Source organism: Tursiops truncatus, chromosome 13 (assembly GCF_011762595.2).
Source record: "Tursiops truncatus isolate mTurTru1 chromosome 13, mTurTru1.mat.Y, whole genome shotgun sequence".
NCBI lineage: Eukaryota > Metazoa > Chordata > Mammalia > Artiodactyla > Delphinidae > Tursiops > Tursiops truncatus.
Window position 1 is genome coordinate 35680215 of NC_047046.1, and position 22070 is coordinate 35702284.

Consider the following 22070-nt stretch of genomic DNA (forward strand, 5'->3'; position numbering starts at 1 on the left):
ATATTTTCCTTAAAAAGTAATTTGTTTCATTATTATTCTCAGATTTATTTCCATATAATTTGGCAAAATAATGTCAGAAATCTATACAGATATCTTTGTCTATTATTTCCCCTTTTTCATTCTGAATCATGGCTAACTTTGTTCTATTATTTCAGAAACTGCAGATACAGGCTTTTTGTTTGTTTGTTTATTTTATCTTTCCTATATGTATTCTGTATTGTAACTATTTCACATAGGAGAAAAAAATGTTTACAAATGGAGTACTCTGATATTAGTATTTAAATATGTGTGTTGCCAAAGTGTATTGGGGACCCATTTATAAATACATTCTGTAAATATATACTGGGTTCTAAACAATGGATTTATAAGAAAGTGTTTACTAGACATATGTTTGATGTTTCTTGAACATAAAATAAAGAAACATCAGAATTCTACAATTTTAATAGATTGTACTTGTTGATTTTTATTTTCTGAAAATTTCTGTTCTGGCTTCTCTGTTTTGTTTGCTAAACTGCCCAAGAATTCTATCTTCTTTTCTCAGTTCCAGCTGACCATTTGCTCTTTTATTTTCTCTAGAAACCAACTATTTAGCAAATTATTTTCAAATTTTAACCCTTTCCTTATTGACTAAGTCTAATCCTTGATTTTCTAAAACAAGATTTTTTTCCTTGTTTGGCCACAAATTCTCTTTTGTGAAGCAGAGTCCTCTTAAATGGAAGCAGTCTCTGCTTGAACTTTACACTTACCTAATCATGGGTCCTGAACACTGCCTTCCAGAGGCTAAAGCATATCTAGCTTTGCAGCAAAACGAGCAAATTTACAAACAGTATTCCACGCATACACACAAATCGGCATAAAATATATGCAAAGCCTCACTGCCTGCAGAATTTTCTCCAGAGTTTATTTGATGTCCTGAAACTTGTATCCAATGGTTATGGTTCTCATGTCCTACTGAACTTCCATTTACATTTTATTGGTCAAACAAGTCACTCAGCAATGTATAACATCAAGGGGATGAGGAAGAACAAAGCTATGATGTGCCCAGAGGTGGAAACAGACAACTCAGTGACAGAACTAGTGACTGCCAGGATAAGAATTATGCAAAATTGTTCACTGAATAGGCATTTACCCTCATTTTTCTAACCACAATGGTGCAGTATTCAGAATTGAAAGGTGCTTAAAGTTTAGTACAAATTTCCCTCATGTTACAGATTAGTAAACTTGGGTATAGAGACATTTTGTGACTTGCCCAAGATTACGTGGATAGCTTTGGGGCTAAATCCCAGTTCTTCGGACACTCAGACTGGTACACTATACCACACAGTAAATCTAGAAAGTTGTAAAGACTGTCCAAGGACCCTCTAGATTACAGGACCTCAACAAAAGAATGAGGCCCTGTGCTCAGATCTGTCTAGTTGGCAACAAATAGAAAGGTCATTTCCAAGATGCTTGCTTAGAAATTCTAATCTTCAATTTAAGAAAGTAATTCATTCATGATAAATCTTCACAAGAAGAAAGAAAATATAAAATAATTAACATAAAATATGAGGAAAATATTCCTGAGGAAACTACCTTTCAAAGTAGCACCCTTAGAAGATAAATAGTCTGGAGCAATACATGAGAAGTGAATCAGATTTCACTCTTAGGTATTGTGATGTTTTATCTTGTTCACGTTTCCCAAAGATGCCACCTAACAAGCAAATTAAGATTATCCTAAATGCCAGAGGGTAACTTAGTCACATGTGGTGCTTATTGCTCTTGAGGACATGTTATTCATACAACTAATACAAATAAACAGTGAGGATATGGCTAGTCATCAGAATTTCTATCTGCTTTTCCTAAATCTTTCATCACTTTTTTTACCTTGGACAAGCCTGTTTACTTGTTTACCTTTACAAGCCTGTTTTTTTACCTTGGACAAGCCTATTTACTTCTGTAGGGTCTCAGGGTCCACATTTGTTAAATAAAGTGGCAGAAATATATAAACTCTAAGGTTTCTTCTAATTATAAAATTCTGAGGCTATGACTCTTGCTATGGTCCACACAAATCATAAACCAAATAAACATCAACGTTTTAAAAAATCTCATTAACCCATTATCCACAAGGAGAGAGAACAAATCTGTTTTATTTACCATTGTATCCCTTGTACCAAGACCCACGCTTGATTTGTGGTAGGTACTTATTAAATATTTGTTGAATCAATTAATAAAATAACATGGTAATTATCATCCTCAATTGATTAAACAACTTGGGAGTAGAACTACATTCTTCTGACTGTATCCTGCATTACTTCATTTTACAGCTTCATGGACTAGAGTTGAGCAATTATGATGGACTTGTACTTAACCAAGATTTAACAAACATTAATATTGTCAGAACATAAACCAATGCTGGTAATACATGTATCCCAGAGTGTTGAGATTTTTAATTAATCTGAATGACATGTACTTGCAAGGATCTGTATGCTGTGGCAATGTCTAGGGCACTTTTTTTTATATTAAAAGAACCTCAGAGCTATAGGATGTCTTATTTGACCAGAGAGCAAATTGAAGCACTAAGAGTTTTTTAGATGCACAAGTCCTTTAATGACAAGTTTGTTTCTCACATGGTAAATTTCCATGATGCTAAATTCGCTGACAGAGGATCACACTTGTATCCAATCAGAATTAATGGGATCAGATTATTACAGACATGACCTTACGGCCCAAAAAGATTTTTTTCAACCTCTGTAAATTTAGGGCACTCCATAGACCACCTACCCACTCTCAAATTCTCTCAAATGCTTGGATGTGATCTCCATTTCAATAATAGTAAATTCTGATAATATCATTTATGTATAATAGACAACACAGTGTGTAACATAACACTGGATATATGATAAAATCACCCCAATGACCATTTGAGACATCAGCAGTAATTCATGTTCCAATCCACAACTACCAACAAGTAAGGAAGAAACATGATGCATGTTGAGTTTATAAAGAATGCTTATACATCCCAGATGGAGGCATGGAGGCTGGAGTTAGTTCTTGCTCCCTGCTTAATAGTCTGCTTATTATTTTAAATAATTTCATTTTCAATTTTAAAATGGACTGATAATTAGAAAGGCAGATATAGAATGCCACAAGGTAGCTGTCTGACCTGCATAGTACTTATAAAGAACTCTAAGACTGTTTGAATGGAGTTTAGAATGTTTAGTCCTAGGCTAGTCAATAGATATGAGAGATATCAATTAAGGGATATCCTTGCTGTAGATATGTAAACATTTTAATGTAATAGGTCTCAGGTCAGCTAAAAGCAATATACTGAGTGCCTATAAGCAGAGTGAACTAAGCAGTAAGGTAATAGTTATTATTTCTTTTGAGGAAAATCACCATTGAATAACAGCTCATTTTTTGCAAGACAATAGTGAAGATTCTGAGTTGTCTCTTTTCTCAAAGTGAAATTCATAGTGTGGAACAATTTCATCTGATGTATCTAAAAACTAACTTGTCTTTTTAAAGTATAATGTTATTTAACATCTTTACTGAGATATCATTCATGTACCATAAAATTTAGCAATTTAAAGTATATAATTCAAATGCTTCTAGTATATTCACAGAATTGTGTAACATTATCACGGACTAATTAGCAGTCACCCCCATTCTCCCACCCCCAAGCCCTTGGCAACCACTAATCTACTTTCTTCTCTATAGATTTGCCTATTCTGAACATCTCATAAATGTAATCATGTAACATGTGGTCTCTTGTAGCTGACTTCTTTTACTGAGCATAATCTTTTCAATGTCCACCCGTTTTTATTGTTGAGTAGTATTCTGTTGTATGGATGTACCAGTTTTATTTATCCATTCATCTATTGGTGGACATTTAGGTTGTTTCCACCTTTTGGCTATTATGAGATAATGCTGTTATGAACATTAAGGTGCAAGTTTTGTGTAGACATGTCTTTTCATTTGTCTTAGGAATGGGATATCAAAGAGTGTAATGCTGGGTCATGGGTTTAACATGTTGAAGGACTGCCAAACTGCTTTCCAGAATGGCTGCACCAATTTACATTCTCACCAGCAAAGTATGAAGATTCCAAGTTCTCCACATCCATAACAGTTATAACAACTCAACAGTTGTTATTGTCTGTCCTTTTTTATTATAATCATCCTAATGGTGTGAAGTGGTAACTCACTGTGGTTTTAATTTGCGTAACTTTAGTGCTTTTTTGCATTTCAAATTCCCTGAATATGATTCTGTCTAAACACAGTGATATGAATAAATTGAATTCCAGCTTCCAACTCAGGCAAATCAGTGTTGAACTTTAAACAGAATAAGAATGCTGAAAACTTAGATATAAACAGATATTTATCTTGCTGCAAATAAAATTATTGCATGTAAGCTACTAAAAAAAGACTTCCCCATATCAAATGGTTTGATTTTAACACTAGGCCATGCTTAGAAGATAATAATAGTTCTTTTCTTTAGCCATTCTCTTCATTTTTGCAAATTTCAAATTACTTCATTACGTAGAGATATTAATGTATCACTTATAAAACTGTGGACTCATGTTCTCTTCTGGATCACCTTGTGCTGCTCGTTTCATAGGAAATAACTTCTCAGTGGTATTTTCATCAGAGCATTGCTTCAGATGGCTTTACAGTTTTCAAAAATCATGAACGTTCCAAGGCAGCTTAACTTTGGAGCCTGCTGAATGTGTTTACTGCCCTATAGCCTAAGCACCTGTACCTTGAATGGAGCTGCTGTGCAAGGCACAACCTACTGAGTCATTTCAAAATACAGAGTACAGGGAGCAGGCATTCAGTTGTCAGCAACAGAAAACAACGGTTATGAACTGGGTTAGTTAGCAATGCAGGGTGTATAAACCATATTTCCAGACTTGTGGTTCAATTTGTTTCTCTACCAGAAATCTGTTAATCTTTACCAGAGTGCTGCATCCCTTAGAGATGAACTGCATCTACATAATAGACCTCTCACTCCGTATCTGTTCCTATCGACCCAGTTTTGATGCATAAAAGCCATGGCAGACGACTCATTATGTCTTTCTCTTTAAGATAACTAACAGCCCATAAAAATTCACTCATAAGAAGATACAATGTACTCACTTCATAAATCATGACCTTTGAATACTGGAACAGCTGGCCAAAGGGATTCGTGGAGGTGATATGTTTGGTACCCTCTTAAGTACTAAAAAAGAAAAGAAAAGACATAATAAGAAAAAACCAAAAAATATTATTACATACTGTGGTGTATTATTTTAGCATCATATTTGACACTCTTCTTAAGGAGGTATAAAATTCACAGAATGTAGGCAAGCTCGTGTAACATGAATGTCTTCATAATAACATTTATTGATAATTTTTGTACAATAAGCATTTTGTAAATATGTAACATGTATACATTAAAAAAAAACCCTATGAGATAAGTACTATCAAGTACTATTAGGACCTGTACATTTTACAGACAAAGATATTTAATTAAGGAATTAAGTGATCTGCACAATGTCAAACACCAAAGGGGTAGAGTCAGGATTCAAACCCAGGCAATCAGGTTCTAGAGTCTATTCTCTTAAATACCACGGAATAGTGCCTCTACATAAAACTAAAATATTGATTTTGCATTTCCCATTCAAAAGGAGTGACTGAACATCAACACTTACCCCCTCTCCCTTATAAAATCCCAATGAAAATACAGTGAAAATGAATGAGAAGAAAAAAAACTGTAACAACATTGGGAAAAAAAGGTCTAGAAGAGCAGAGATAATTTTATGAATTTCTGGAAAAGCAAAACAGATGGAAGTATAGAGACAGTCTGTAAAGGAGAGACCACCGTCCAGGAAACACTGCGGAGAAATCCAAAGTAAAGGTGGGAATTATATCTCTCGGGCACCAAGCTCAGTTTGGAGATTCACAGAACAAGCGCAGGGAGGATGCATTCAGACCAATGATTGAAAGGCACTCTGCAAAAGACCTCTCATGCCGACTAGCCTCCTGGCCGCCACACTTACAGAGTGACTGCAGGATAAGGGGTTCCAAAGGTAAATCTGGAATGATACTGACAAAAATAACATGGGATAATCTGCCTGGGGAAAGCTAGGCTTCTAGGTTGGGAACCAAGACTCTAGGATAAAGACATCTTAATTCCGGCACTGAAAGCGGAGTGCAGTGTGTCTAAGATCCAAGTCTGTTCTCCCTAAAGCAAAGGCAGCAAGTAGATGCTTTCATTCCTTGTACACATTGCTGACAGTCAGTGTGCAAGCCAGGAGGAAATAGGTCTAAAAGTGTCCTGAGGAAATCCAAAACAGCTCCTATGATTTTCAGCATAATTCTTCATCCTTAAATATGGTTGGATGAACAGGATTACCAGACAGTTGAGAAAGATAGCACAAAAGAGAAGGACCAACATAAATAAATTAAAGAACTGAATCTGGAAGGAAAGAGATTATATACAGGACACAGAAAAGGACTCTAGGATATAGAATCAAACAAAGAGATGGAGAATATTAAAGATGAGTAAAGAGATGGAAGATCAATCTAGGAAATTCAGTATTTATCTAGAAACTGGACCACTACACAAAGAATTCTCAGAAAGTGGAGAGAGGCAATAATGAAAGAAACAGCAGTTTACATTTTCCCAGGGATGAAAAAGATAAGTCTTCGTTATCTGGAGGAATGACAAAAGACACACAATGCAATATCTCCTGGTGAAATGTCAGGGCCTCGAAGATCAAAAGACTATCCAAAAATTTCCCAAGAGGTAACGCAAAACACAACAGATTGCCTATAAAGGAATGAAGGTCAGATGGGTGTCCGACACCTTGTTAGTAATCCTGGAGACTATAAGAAAATGGAATAGTCAAAAAAAAAAAAAGAAAATGGAATAGTCTTCAACATTTTGAAAGAAAATGACTGAATCTGAAATACATATCCAGATATATAACCTTGAGCATCTCCTGTCTCCTTCACTTTGCCTCCTCATCAATTTAATGTGGAGCCATCTAATTTCATCAAGTACTACTTCTGTCCAAGTGGACTTCAGTGATGCTCTTAGCAAAACATCATGAAGTGAGGGAAATGGAGAATATTAGAAAACTTAATCATTGCCAAGAAAAATAAAATTTGGAAGAATGAATCTGAGTATCCTGTTACACCGTCTTTTAAAGAAATCGAGATTCACATCTGTTTTCTAATTCATTGAAGGAAATTAGAGCAATCACTGAGAGCCCAGTGTGTGTTTAAAAATATGCTCCATGGCAATTTCTTTGTTGTATGAATAATATTGAAAGAGATAGTATAGAAAATGTGTCTTACACGAATTACTGAGAAAATTATGCTTTCTTTCAAAGACTGGATAGTAAATAATTTTCTTTAATTAAATCCATAAAGTCAAACCATGCATATAGTAAAGCATAAGGATTCAGATTCTCACAAATTTATGAAGCAAATTGTAGAGAATTAATGAGCAGACTATGAATATTAACCACAATTGTAAGGGTCTTATTTTGTAAGTCTTCAGAGTTATTTTGCTTATCCCACAAGGAATTTGAAGCAGCTTATAACACTTGATATGAGAGTTAGTAACACCTAATTTATCCAGACATTTCTTAACCTAGACAATTATACTTTTTCAGGACAAAGCTGAGAACTTGAAAATTAGCAAAAGTGTCCAGAAATAGCCATAATATACATCTCAAATTTATTAATTTGCTGATGGAATGATCATTCAGGACATATTAAAGGCAGTGTACTATATTTTATACACAGATTTCACAGCCTTGCCCCTGATGGAAGCAAACTGGTGGCTTGAAGAAGTATCAACTGAACCCTGAAATAAATAAGAAAACTAAATAATATGAAAGCCAATAACTCAGAATATAAAATGGAGAATACGTAGTAGTCTGGAAAGACAACATAAAGGCAAATAAGCTGATATATATATATATATACACACACACACACACACACACACATATATATGCATACCTCAGAGGTAGTGCAGGTTTGGTACAAGTCCACTACAATAAAGTGAATATCACAGTAAAGTGAGTCACACAAATGTTTTTGGTTTTCCTGTCCATATAAAAGGATATAATGCACAGCACTGGGAATATAGCCAATATTTATAATAACTTTATATGGAGTATAATCTATATAGAGATATTGAATCACTATGTTGTATACCTGAAACTAACATAATGTTGTAAGTCAACTATACTTCAATTTTAAATAAATAAATAAATAAGATTTCAATGTATGAAGATTATATCTCAATAAGCCTTACTTTAAAAAATAATGTTAGCCAATAAAAAATGTTTTTTAAATGTTTTTGTAAACTGCAATCAATCCTCTCAAACCCCACCACTAAACTTATGTAGTATTCTAAGTCTTTTGTTGTCATTTCAACAATCTTTACAGCATCTTCACCAGGAGTAGTTTCCATCTCTAGAAACCACTTTCTTTGCTCATCCAAAAGAAACAATTCTTCATCCGTTGAAGTTTATTATGAGATTGCAAAAATTCAATCACATCTTTAGGCTACACTTCTAATTCTAGTTCTCTTGCTATTTTGACCAAATCTGCAGTTACTTCCTCTACTGAAGTCTTGAACCCCTCAATGTCACTCATGAGGGTTGGAATCAACTTCTTCTAAACTACTGTTAAAGTTGATTCTTTGACCTTTTCCCATGAATCACAAATGTTCTTAATGACATCTAGAATGGTAAATACTTTTCAGAAGGTTTTTATTTACTTTGCCCAAATCCATCAGAGGAATTATCAATGCTATCTATGGCAGCTATAGCCTTATGAAACGTATTTCTCAAATAGTAAGACTTGAAAATTGAAATGACTCCTTGATTCATGGGCTGCAGAATGGATGTTGTGTCATTAGCAGGCATGAAAACAACATTAATCTCATGTGCATCTCCATCAGAGCTCCTGGGTGACGAGGTGCATTGTCAATGAACAGTAATATTGTGAAAGGAATATTTTTTTATGAGCAGTGGGTGTCAACAGTGGGCTTAAAATATGTAGTAATCCATGTTGTAAACAGATGTGCTGTTATCCAGGCTTTGTGGCTCCATTTATAAAGCACAGAGTAGATTTAACATAATTCTTAAGGGTCCTAGGATTTTCAGAACGGTAAATGAGCATTGACTTCAACTTAAAGTCACCAGATGCATTAGTCCCTAACAAAAGTCATCCTGTCCTTTGAGGCTTTGAAGCCAGATATTGACTTCTCTGTAGTTATGAAAATCCTATATGTATGTATCATCTTTCTACGTAAATTGTTAGTTCTTAAAATAAATGAATATAATTTCTGCTTATTTTGATTTTTTTAAGAATCTAAAATGGAAATTGAGAGAAGAAAAGACATGTTTAAAAGGATTTTTGGTGACTTCTAGATTTAGAATCAATATGTAGAGAGCCTGGAAGTCATCACTCCTGTCTTTGCAAGAGAAAAAGCTGGAGAAGCTGCAAATCAGTGATTTTTCTTGAAGCCAGCAGATTACTGGGGTTGCAAGGCCAACTGCCATCTGGAAATCTGGAGAGATAGGTAAATCCAGAGACAAATCTGAGATTTGCTTACTTGATGCAGAAGTTGCTAGCATCATAAACTGGTAAGAACAATTAAATGGTAATTTTTACAAACTGTTGCAAGTTGAGTGTGGATGAACATGAGAGTAGGAAACTTCTGGAGGATGGCTGCATTATTCGGGGGGATCCCACAATTCATCAGTTTTACCTCCAGAAAGCCCATCATGTTCTCATGGTAAAGTCCAGTGAAACCATGAAAACGATAAATAAGCATATGAAAAGATACTCAACATCATTTGTGATTAAAGAATTACACATTAAAACAAGTTTTAAAAAATGAACCCTAGTAAATGCAGTAAGACAATAAAAGAAAATAAAATGTAGGGGAAAAAAGAAGATCAGCAAGGAAGAAATAAACTGCCTTTGTTCACAGATGACATAACTGCTTATGTAGAAAATCTGAAAGAATTAGCAAAAAAAAAGCAAAACTCCTGGAACTAATAGGCAATTATAGCAGGGTTGCAGGATTCAAGGTTAATAGACAAAAGTCAATTGCTTTCCTATATACCAGTGTTGACTAAGTGGAATCTGAAATCTAAAATACAGTACTATTTACTAGCACCCATAAAAATGAAAGATGTAGGCATAAATCTAACAAAATATGTACAGATCTGTATGAAGAAAACTAAAAACCGAATGAATAAAATCAAGTGAAAGCTAAATAGATAGAGATATATTCCATGTTCAAGAATAGAAAGACTCAATTTTATCAAGATGTCAGTTCTTCCCAATCCAAATGCCAGCAAGTTATTTTGGGGATATCAACAAACTGATTCTAAAGTTTATATAGAGAAGTAAAAGACCCAGAATAACAAACACAATATTGAAGGAAAAGAATAAAGTTTTAGAAATGACACCACTCAACTTCAAGCCTTACTATAAAGATATAGTAATCAAGTTTGGTGTTGGTGAAAGAATAGGTCATTAGAACTGAATAAAAAGTCCAGAAAGAGGGGCTTCCCTGGTGGCGCAGTGGTTGAGAGCCCGCCTGCCGATGCAGGGAACACGAGTTCGTGTCCCAGTCCGGGAAGATCCCACATGCTGCGGAGCGGCTGGGCCCGTGAGCCATGGCCGCTGAGCCTGCGCGTCCGGAGCCTGCGCTCCGCAACGGGAGAGGCCACAACAGTGAGAGGCCCGCGTACCGCAAAAAAAAAAAAAAAAAAAAAAGTCCAGAAAGAGACCTACATAAATATAGTCAACTGATCTCTGACAAAGGAACAAGTATAATACAATGGAGAAAAGATGGTCTTTTCAACAAATAATGCTGGAACTACTGGATATCCACATGCAAAAAATAATAACAATCTAGACAAGACCTTACACCCTTTACAAAAAGTTAACTCAAACTGGATCACAGACCTAAATGTGAAACACAAAACTATAAAACTCCTAGAAGAATCTGGGAGAAAATTGAGATGACCTTGGGTTTGGTGATGACTTTTTAGATACAACACCAAAGGCATGATACATGAAAGAAACAATTGATTACCTAGATTTCATTAGAATTAAAATTTGCTACTCTGTGAAAGCCATGTCAAGAGAATAAAAAGACAAGCTACAGACTGGGAGAAAATATTTGCTAAAGACATATCTTATGAAGGAGTGTTATCTAAAATATACAAAGAACTCTCAAAACTCAGCAATAAAAAAAAAAAAAACAGATTTTTTAAAAGTCCTGAACTGACCTCACCAAAGAAGATATACAGATGGTAAATAAGCATATGAAAAGATGGTCTAAATCATATGTTGTCAGGAAAATGCAAATTAAAACAACAATGAATAAGAAACCACTACACAATAATTAGAATGGCAAAAATCCATAACACTGACAACACCAAATGCTGGTGAAAACGTGAAACAACAGGAACTCTCATTCATTGCTGGTGGGAATGCTAAACGGTACAACCACTTTGGAAGACAGTTTGGCAGTTTTTGTTTTTTTTTTTTTTACAGTACTAAACATACTCTTACCATACAATCTATTATGCCCACATAAAAACCTGCACAACTAAGATGTTCTCTAATAGGTGAACAGATAAATAAACTGTGGTACACCAAGACAATGGAATATTGTTCAGCACTAAAAATAAATGAGCTCTCAAGCCATGAAAAGACATGGAGGACCCGTAAACGCTTATTAGTAAGTGAAAGAAGCCACCCTGAAAAAGCTACATAGTATATGATTCCAACTGTAGACATTCTGGAAAAGGCAAAACTAAGGAGACAATAAAAAGATCAGTTGTTATCAGGGGTTCATTGAGTGGAGACTGAGTACATGAAGCACAAGCGTTTTTTAGGATGGTGAAACTATTCTGTAAAATATCATGGATGATAATGGCACTATGCTTTGGTCAAAACTCACAGAACTTTACAGGACGAAGAGAGCTATAACTTTAATGCATACAAATTTAAAAATATCATTTAGCAGGTCTGAGGATTCCAGGAAAGAAAACATAATGTGACAAAAGAATCTAACTGTATTATTCATGTACGAAACAACTTTGCTGAAGATGGTGGGAGAAAAAGGTGCTGACTAAGTATCTTTGGAAATGAACAAAGTCTAAAAAATTAAAGGGAAAAGGAACTGTAGATAAGCACTGTATTCTAGATAATAAAGTTGTTTCCCATGGGTGTTGAGTTAGCAATGTAGAAATCACTGTCATGTATGTTAGAACTGAACAATTTAGTGAATGGATTACGAATGGTGGGAGCTTCATTTCTCAGAGGAGGGGGGCGGGGTTCCAGAAAAGCAAGGAAAGGGGGCTAGAGGGATCCATGTGGTAATGGATTAGAGTTGGAGAATCAGTGTGAAGTCATGTTTAGCTTAATACTGAAACAGATGGCTAAATACAGAAACATTTATAGATAAATGTATGTACATGAGTTAGAATACACAGTCATGTAGTTGCTTCTCTGTCAGCTGACAGGTCCTAGTAGAAATGACACTCTAGTAGTAATGAAAGGAATAAGGGCTCCTTGGAGAAATAGTTGAATCTAGGACTAGGGAAGAGAATATATAATATGAGCCTAAACCATTTTGTGGTGTTAGAAAGTAATGAATTACTAAAAAATAAACAAAAACAAAATGAAACCAAAACAAAAACCCCCCACAATGATAGGGTATGTCAAAGGGACACAGGTGCCAACTAAAAGAGCTCCCAAGGCCAAATTTTGGTATAATTTGAGCAACATAATAAATAAAGAGGGCTTCCCTGGTGGCGCAGTGGTTAAGAATTCGCCTGCCAATGCAGGCGACACAGGTTCGAGCCCTGGTCTCGGAAGATCCCACATGCCGCGGAGCAACTAAGCCCGTGCGTCACAACTACTGAGGCTGCGCTCTAGAGCCCACATGCCAAAACTACTGAAGCCCGTGCGCCTAGAGCCCGTGCTCCACAACAAGAGAAGTCACTGCAATGAGAAGCCCGTGCACCGCACCGAAGAGTAGCCCCCGCTAGCTGTGACTAGAGAAAAGCCCGCATGCAGCAACAAAGACCCAACACAGCCAAAAATAAAATAAATTTTTTTTAAAAAATAAATAAATATATTATATCCAAAGTGTAAAATAAGCATCCACAAGGCCAGACTGTCTAAACAAATTATTGAACAAATAAATAACTGGGGAGAAGAAACAAATATCCCAAATAGAAGAATTCTAATTTGTGTAGACAGTTCACCTTCAAGGAGGTAGAGTATAATTTCTCACTTCTTAAGTGTGAGACTTAAGAAAGGGTAAGTGGACTCTGCTCAGTGTTTCAAATTTCTGGACAGTGGCCTCCAGCCTGATAATCTCATTTTAATTCCTCCTAGTACCTTCCCAAAGGTGAAAGAAATTAGCAGGAGATAAAGCTCTGATACCAGCTTGCCATGTGCCCTTGACAATATCCTCAGACTCCTTAAGTTTCACCTTTCCTACGTGTAAGTAAGGATAATACAGGTGCATATACCACAGGCTCAAGATGAGGATTATGGACTCAATTCCACCTGGAATATATTACATTTGTAATAAACTTTAGTTATCGTTATTAGTAATGTTGTCACTTAAAAACCTAACCTGGTCTTGTTTTTCAGATTTGCCAGACAACACAGGCTCGTGACACCAGCTCCAGGTATGAAGATGCCCCGTTCCAGAGCTTCTCTAGTCTTTTGCTTTCTCAACCTCAGTTCTGACCATGAGCATCACACCACCCCGTTTCTCTCTTTCAACTTTGCAGTAGATACTGGTTTGTACTTAAAACCTATTTATTTGTTAGAAAAGTGTCTTAATCCTAATAAAGTAGGCCTTCACATGTATACTCTTATTCATATAGGAAATGACTCAGAAATAGGGTCAAAGTGGGAGTGAGTTAAGAATCTCTTTGAATTTAACATTTCAATATTTGCTTCTTATCCATGATTAAATGTACACTTTTTTATGGTGCCTGGATATGTTGAGGCAATTTCCTTTATCTATATACACACATACGGCATAGCTGGTTTGACAGGGTTCTGTGATTATGGGGTTACTGTCCATGAGGAAGTCTACATATGTTTCACACTGAGTAGCATAAAAGGTGGGCTGGTTTTCAATCTGCATTTTTGTTTTGTTCTTGACATTACACAATTATGTTACAGGCTGAACCACTCTTCCACTCTTGGTAAACACTTAAACATAAAATGTAATTAAATTACACAACTTTGAAATCTAAGGATTTTTTTTTCCCTTCCTGATTGTAAACTCTGAGGTTCTGAATTTCCAGCTTAACAATTTATAGACCCTCTCTTATAACACACTTTAATGAGTACCCTTTCTTTAATCACAATTTTTTTCCCTATCAATGCAAGCTCATTCTCCTTCCCAACAAATAAATGGGCAATAAAGCAATCACAACAAACCCAGAAAGAATTTGAGGTCATACCACTCAACATTTTAACTGTAAAATTATAATTCTTGGGTTTTTCCAAATGTTTATGATGTTTTGAGCTCATTCAGTAAGAGGAAATATATCTATCTCTGTCAACATATTTTAGTGATTTCATCTCCTTTCATAAGACTCTCTAAGGGTTTCCTAATTAAAGGAATTTACAGGAAATGTCAAACAGTCTAAATAACTGATGTGTTGTAATTAAAGTCTTAGCAATTGAGCAAATTAACCTTTATTTTTTAATGACATCAAATTACATGGCAGTTTCCAGAAAGTTTCTAGAGCAAGTAATTGAGGGAATTATCAAAAACTGGGAAAAAGAGGGGGAAAAATCATTTCTGGGTTGTTACTATAGTATTTTAAGTGTGGAATTAAATTGATAGCAGTGATCTTTCTCTAACATTACAAATAATGAAAGTGCTCCATTGTTAAAATATGACACTAATATATTTCAAATAATGTACAATAAGGTGAAGAAAATATCTATAATTTTAATTGTTAAGGCTTTAGTAACTTTTTTAAAATAAGGTTTCTTTTTTTTAATAAATTTATTTTATTTACTTATTTATTTTTGGCTGCGCTGGGTCTTCATTGCTGTGTGGGCTTTCTCCAGTTGCAGTAAGCAGGGGCTACTCTTCGCTGTGGCCCACGGGCTTCTCATTGCGGTGGCTTCTCCTGTTGTGTAGCACGGGCTCTAGGTGTGTGGGCTTCAATAGTTGTGGCTTGCGGGCTCTAGAGCGCAAGCTCAGTAGCTGTGGTGCATGGGCTTAGTTGCTCCGCGGCATGTTGGATCTTCCCAGACCAGGGCTCACACCCACATCCCCTGTATTGGCAGGTGGATTCTTAACCACTGCACCACCAGGCAAGCCCTTTAGTAACATTTTAAAATTTCAATTTATGCGATGGTATATTAATAAGACATGTAAATAAAATTATTTTAAATGATAGTAAAGTCAGATAGAGGTTGCAAAGCTGAACAGAGTTGTTAAATTATTGTTAAATTAATTTTTATACAAATATTTATATGCTCAGACCAGTCCAGAATTGAATATAAAAAGAATATATCATTTTGTTTCAGTTTATTTCAGTTTATTTCATTTGAATCATTTAAAAGTCATAATAACTGAAAATCATGCTCAGTTATAAACTGAAAATATCAGTAGTATAAGTAGCTAAATTCAGCAACTGAAGAAAACATCTAGAAGACAATATTGCATGTAATAAATAGCCAACAAAGAACTTGCTTATTTACATCTGAATTTTCCTGGTTATGTGTCTACTATAACAAGATGACATTAATTTTGTATATTTAGGATAAGTTTAAGAATTTACAGTTGATTTATTGGAAGTAATTCTTAAAATAATTCACTAAGCTCTACCTAGTTCTCAAATTATTCTATTATGCTACCTCTGCTCTCAATAATTTTGAATTTATATGTAAGGCAGGAAAAATTAAGGTGAATGTTATACATGCTTTTCCCTTGTATATACGTCTGAGCAGAAATTCAAAGTCCATACTGCTAGTGTGGATTTAAAACAAGACGTTGACTAGGTAAAAAAGCTCTCTCAGGTAGTCTCTGTGAAGCTACAGGTATGACACATCTTATGAGTATCTTAGTCTAAGAATCAGGTTGAAAAACACTTCCCTCTTATCATTTTTATATAAGACTCTATATAATTTTATGTAAATCCAGACAACTCTACAACCTTTTTAAAGCTAACTTTGATATTTTTCAAAATATCAAACTCTAAAATTTCAAATATATTAATCCTGGATGGGTAATATTTTCATGTTCAAAAGTTCTGTGTAATGGTAAACTATAAAGATGAAAGCTATGAGCTTCTTTCAGCAAAATATAATATTATGATAAATCCAATTTGCTTTTATAAAACAATTCCTTGGGAAATGGTCAACTTTTTGTTAGTATTTGGGGAGTTGGGATAAAATGAGAAGATTTCAGAACAGAGCACATATCAATGGATTGTCTTGAGTTTTCTTGAAAACGCATACATACATTTTGAATCATACATTTTGCAACTAGAAATAATTTTACCTCTTCTTTTCCAATGTTTATGCCCGTTTGCTTTCTTTTAGTTGCATTGCCTAATTCTTCCAATATCATGTTTAATATTAGTGGCCATATGGGGTATTTTTAGCTTGTTTCTTATTTTACCGCCAACCAAAATTAGTGATTTGTAATTCATTATACTCTGTGTTGTGATTTTTGTGTTCATGGCACTTGTTTCTGTGTCCTAAATTACTTAGTCATCCCCACCACAGTGTTGAAGGTAGAGAATCAAAGTGTTAGGAAGGTTGAATAGATCCCCCAGAATCATTGAAAATCAATAGGATACCTGCCATAGAATTACTTATTTTTTCTGCCGTGATTTTTTGTTTCTTTATCCTACCTTGGGTTCCTTCTATGACCTCAAAGCTTTCTTGCAATTGCCAAATATAAATTCAGACACTTCAAATAATAATTTCTGCTAAAATCTGAATTGGTTTTAAACTGACATCAATGAGACTTACATATCCTTATGGCATTCATATGCTTTTCTCTCCTATGCCAACTTGTCACTATTTCTCAGGTGATTTGAATGCAAATCAATGACACCTTTTTATTGGCATCTTCTTTGACACTTATGCCGACAATTTAGACTTCAAGTGACAGCATTAATACTGACGGCAGCAACATAAAGTCAACGGATGTCTTTGCAATAAAATGTGGATTTCAAATTTATTTTAAATAAAGGTGGTAAGAGAATTTTTGATTTGGGTTCCTCAAGAGATTAAAATAGACAGTGGATAAATAATAACACAAATCCCAAAATGAAATTTTAAAAAATGGATAAGAGAATTCAAAAGAAACATTGTACAGGGTTATTCTAAATCAAACATGACCCAATAGGAAATAAAGAATAATAAAAGGAAGACAAAGTAGATGAGAGGAAAAAAGATTTAAAAAGAGTCAGAATAAAGGTAAACCAGTTTGGAAACTATACTGTTATCTTTCCTTTTTCGTTTGTTAATTTTAAGATCTAAAGGCGAATCTCAGTCTATTTCATGTGACAATAATGGCATATTTTGTCCTTCTCACCAAACATTAACTGTACCTCTTCACTCTCCCTCTTCCTAAGTCAAAGTATTTCCACGTTGTACTACAGGAGAGGGGCTGTGTAAAAAATGGGATTTGAGAAAGCCTAATAGTTTTATAAAAAAAATAAAAATCTAAACTTTACAATATTTTTATTCCTTAGGTGAGTCAAATGGCACTGTTTCTATCGGAAGCATAATTGAAATCATCACCTATAGGAATGTATCTAAAAAAACACAGAGCATACACACAAAGAAAAATACAAAGGTCTGTACTCCATGCCACAAGATTGTACAGAGCTGAAAGAGGTCCAGGGAGTGCAAAGAAATCATTATTCAGGGAATGGATGGGGCTCAGATATGTGGATGCCTCATTAATTGAGCAGATGTTGTTTGGACACTATGGTAAGCAGCACAAGGTACCCCCTCAACAACCAAAGATGTCTACATCCTAATCCTCAGAACCTGTGAACATGGCAAAGAGACCTGGCAGATAGGATTAAGTTAAGGATTTTGATTTGGGAGATCATCCTGGATTAATGTAACCACCAGGATCCTTGTAAGAGGTAGAGGGAGACTGAAGAGCTACTCTGGTTTTGAAGATGGAGAAAGAGCCAGGACTGCAGGAATGGACACAGCCTGTGGAAGCTGGAAAAGGCAAGAAAACAGATTCTCCCCTGGAGGCTTTAGAAGGAACACAGCACTGCTGATTTTTAGCCTAGTCAGATCCATTTCAAACTTCTGACTTCCAGAACTATAAAATAATAAGTCTGTGGGGTTTTTTGTTTGTTTTTTTGGGGGTTTTTTTTGCGGTACGTGGGCCTCTCACTGTTGTGGCCTTTCCCCTTGCGCAGCACAGGCTCCGGACGCGCAGGCTCAGCGGCCATGGCTCACGGACCCAGCCGCTCTGCGGCTTGTGGGATCTTCCCGGACCGGGGCACGAGCCCGTGTCCCCTGCATCGGCAGGCGGACTCTCAACCACTGCGCCACCCGGGAAGCCCAGTCTGTGTTGTTTTAAGCCATTAAACTTGAGGTAATTTTCTTCTATAGCAACAGGAAACTAATACAGGGACTATAATGAAATAAGCACGGAGGACACAAAGATGAATCAGACCCCATCAATAGATTAAGGAGATCAGTGTGCAGTGGTGGTGATGTGGATTAAACAGTGACAACACACTGTTTGAAAAGCATGCACAACTGTAACAGTGTGATAGAAATAGACTCTGACCCAGTAAAGGAAGCATCTAATTCTAGCTGGGAGAGATGAAGTGAGTTTCCTTACAAAAGACAATGCTCAAGATACGTCTCAAAAGATGGGTAGGGTCCTGCCTGGCAGACAAAAGAGGGAAATTCATTCCAGGCTGAGAGACCAAATGCCTGCAAAAATCAAAGCACTCAGACTGGAAAATCCATATTCGAGTGAATAAGAATTTGTTTAGCAAGTCTCAATATTCTAGAAATAAAGGAGCCAAAAGTTTTTATAACTGTTAGAGGTAGTTTAGGGAGAAAATGTTATCTTTATTTAAATAGAAGTTTTATGGAACATTCAAGTTCTCATCACGATATGGCAGGAATGCTTACTTCACATATGTGAATTCATCTAAGCATGTTTGGCATTTTATACCCTGAATATAAGATCTCCAAACTAAAAATACAGATAAATTAAGAGGAGTCAAGAGGAAAATGAGAATAAACAGATTGATACTGGAATGCCAACAGAAATTAGCAATTGAATTTGTCCTTATCATTTAGCCATTTGCTCTCTGTTAAGTCTGCAAGTTTCTTGATGGCAAGGACTGTGGTTTTTTTTTTTAAGAGGGTATTAAATTGTTTATTTATTACACATGATAATGGATGATACACAAGCTTCATTCCCATCTATATCTGGTACCATAATCCAATTTAGATATATTGCATAGGATGTGCCAACAATCACACATTAATAATCAAAAAACTCCATGACTTGGCTTGGGTGACCCTTTTCACGGTGAACTCCAGGTCACAATGCAGTAACTGTCAGTTCAACTACACCAAGGTTTCAGAAGACAGTAGCTTCTCCACCAAAGCAGGCTGTAAATAAATTTTGAATGGAACCTGGCATCACCCTGAAGGAATACTAACTTCACACTGTTGGGGTAGTTTACCAAAATGGCTTCAGAGTAGACTAACTTTACACAGCACATTTTAAAAAAAGACACATTTATTCAGCGTCATGATCAGACTATTACATTTAGCAATCAACAGCATGGGTGCAAAAAAAAAAAAATCTACATTAAAACCCTTTGTTGGAATGCTTTATACTTTCCACAGAAAAGAAACTAAAATAACCTGTTATACAATTAGTCACAAATACAGTCCTCGAGTCTTTTTGCCCATACACATGAGTATTGTCTAAAACATGTCTTCTTTGTAGCAGCTGGGCCCTGCCACCACTGTGCTCGGCTGAGCTCACAAATCTGTTGTAACCTGTAGCTTCCCTGTCACTTCTCTGGCTCCCCTCTCCTGCTAAGCTTTGTTTCCTGGCAGTAATCAAAACCTTCTGCCACTGCCACAGCTACTGCTGCTGCTGGAACCACCACAGCCACCTCGGTTTCGGGGTTTGGCAAAGTATTGGCCTCCACCACCACAGGGGCCAGAACTTCTGCCTCCAAAGTTTCCTCCTTTCATGGGTCCAAAATTTGAAGATTGATTGTTGTAACTGCCAGAATCATTGTAGCTTCCACCACCTCCAAAACTGCTTCTGTCATTACCAAATCCATTATAGCCATCCCCAATGCCACCATATCCACCGCTACCAGGGCTGCCACCAAAGCCACCTCGACCACTAAACTTTCCTCCATGACCAAAGCTGCCATTCCCACCAAAACCACCTCCACGACCACCACCAAAGTTTCCAGAACCACTTTGACCTCTTTGGTTGGATGAGGCACTAGCTATCTCTTGCTTAGACAGGGCTTTCCTTACTTCACAGTTGTGGCTATTCACAGTGTGGTATTTCTGAATGACAATCTTGTCTACAGAGTCATGGTCATCAAAGGTTACAAAAGCAAAGCCTCTCTTTTTGCCACTGCCTCGATCAGTCATGATTTCAATCACTTCAATTTTCCCCCCACACTGTTCAAAATAATCTCTTAGATGATGTTCTTCAGTGTCTTCTTTAACCGTAGGTTCACCACCACACAATCTGCCGGTAATTCCAGCTTTTTTAGGTGATTTCATCATTTGAAAGGACTGTGTTTTACATTTATCTCAGTATTCCTCTAGTCATATAATGCAATGCTTATACACTGGATGCACAGTAAACACTTTAAGAATCAAACCTTTAATGTGTGCAGTAGACCGTCGTATAGTAATCATGATCAGAGCTGATTTTCTCTGGCACATAAAAACAGGCTAATGGTCTGAATGGAATCTCTGACACGACTATATATTACAATCCTTTTTCTTAATTTCACTAATTGAAATTGAGTGTACAATGAAGTTGTGAAACAGATAAAACATGGGAATTATAAGGGAGATACTATATATTCAGCAATTTATTTTATATCCAGTTTCTTTGTAAATTTTTCTTCTATAATTTACCATGTTAAGTAAGCACTGGGCTAGCACCACCACCACCTCTTCTAAGACTGTGAATTATGTTTCCCAGAATCTCCTTCCCTGCAGTGTTTTGGCTTAGAGTTTATCAATGAGAGGAACTCCCAGGAGATTTGCAAAGTGAAAATAAAGAAGGACAGGAAATCCATAGTAGCTTTTCCCACCCACTTTGCCACAGAAGACTGAAACAATTGGTAACATCATATCGGAGAATCTCAAGAATTACAGCAGCTTCCTGGTGAGATGGAGAGAAACATCTAGCTTGGCATTTACAGCTGAGATCTTTGGTATCAACTTTACTAATTTCAGGAGCAGCTTCTCTGACCACTACTTCCCCAGCATTTCCACAAGTCATTAACCCCCATTATATATGTTAAACTCCTACATACATAGTACATACATAGTATGGCTTCTGTTTCCTGATTGAACATTGTCTATTAGAGTATTTATGTATACTTTATCTAATATTTCCAGCAGCCCTATAGGGTAGGTGCTTTTTAAATGAACTAAGTGAAGTTACTGGACTCCTCCACTATTCCAAAGATTTTTTTCTCAACCAGTGAGTTGCAAACTGTCGAATTCAAATAAGTCTGACTTCACTCTTTGCTCTTAACCCCTGTACCATGTAGTCACATGTGGCACTGAGCTTTAAAAAGAAGGTGTGAAACTTTCTCTGTGAGAAAGATTCCAAAGAGCACTTAGAAACAAGCCTAACTACCCAAATAAAATTATTTTATATTCAAGAATCAACCTTTTTTGAGGATAGTCTTCTCTAATACTCACTCATATCCAGACTGAGGATGGTCTTGTTTTACCAACATATGGCTTAAATATCCTTAGCTTCCTAATAAAAACAGCACACACAGAGACAC

At 36.0% G+C, this 22070-nt stretch overlaps 1 protein-coding gene and 1 non-coding gene across 2 annotated transcripts; both read right to left on the minus strand.

Moving 5' to 3' along the window:
* Positions 1-20130: 20130 nt before the first annotated feature.
* LOC117307734 (heterogeneous nuclear ribonucleoprotein A1-like) lies at positions 20131-20820 on the minus strand. Its single transcript, XM_033837928.2, has one exon. It carries the CDS (start codon positions 20818-20820, stop codon positions 20131-20133), a length of 690 nt encoding a protein of 229 aa, XP_033693819.1.
* On the minus strand, positions 20745-20825 carry LOC117307792 (small nucleolar RNA SNORD65). The gene has a single exon (XR_004521664.1). It is a non-coding gene; the product is annotated as a small nucleolar RNA SNORD65 (small nucleolar RNA).
* Positions 20826-22070: the final 1245 nt, after the last annotated feature.

Coding starts and splice junctions, on each gene's coding strand:
- LOC117307734 (XM_033837928.2), bottom strand. CDS start 20,820: ATGAAATCACCTAAAAAAGCTGGAATTACCGGCAGATTGTGTGGTGGT.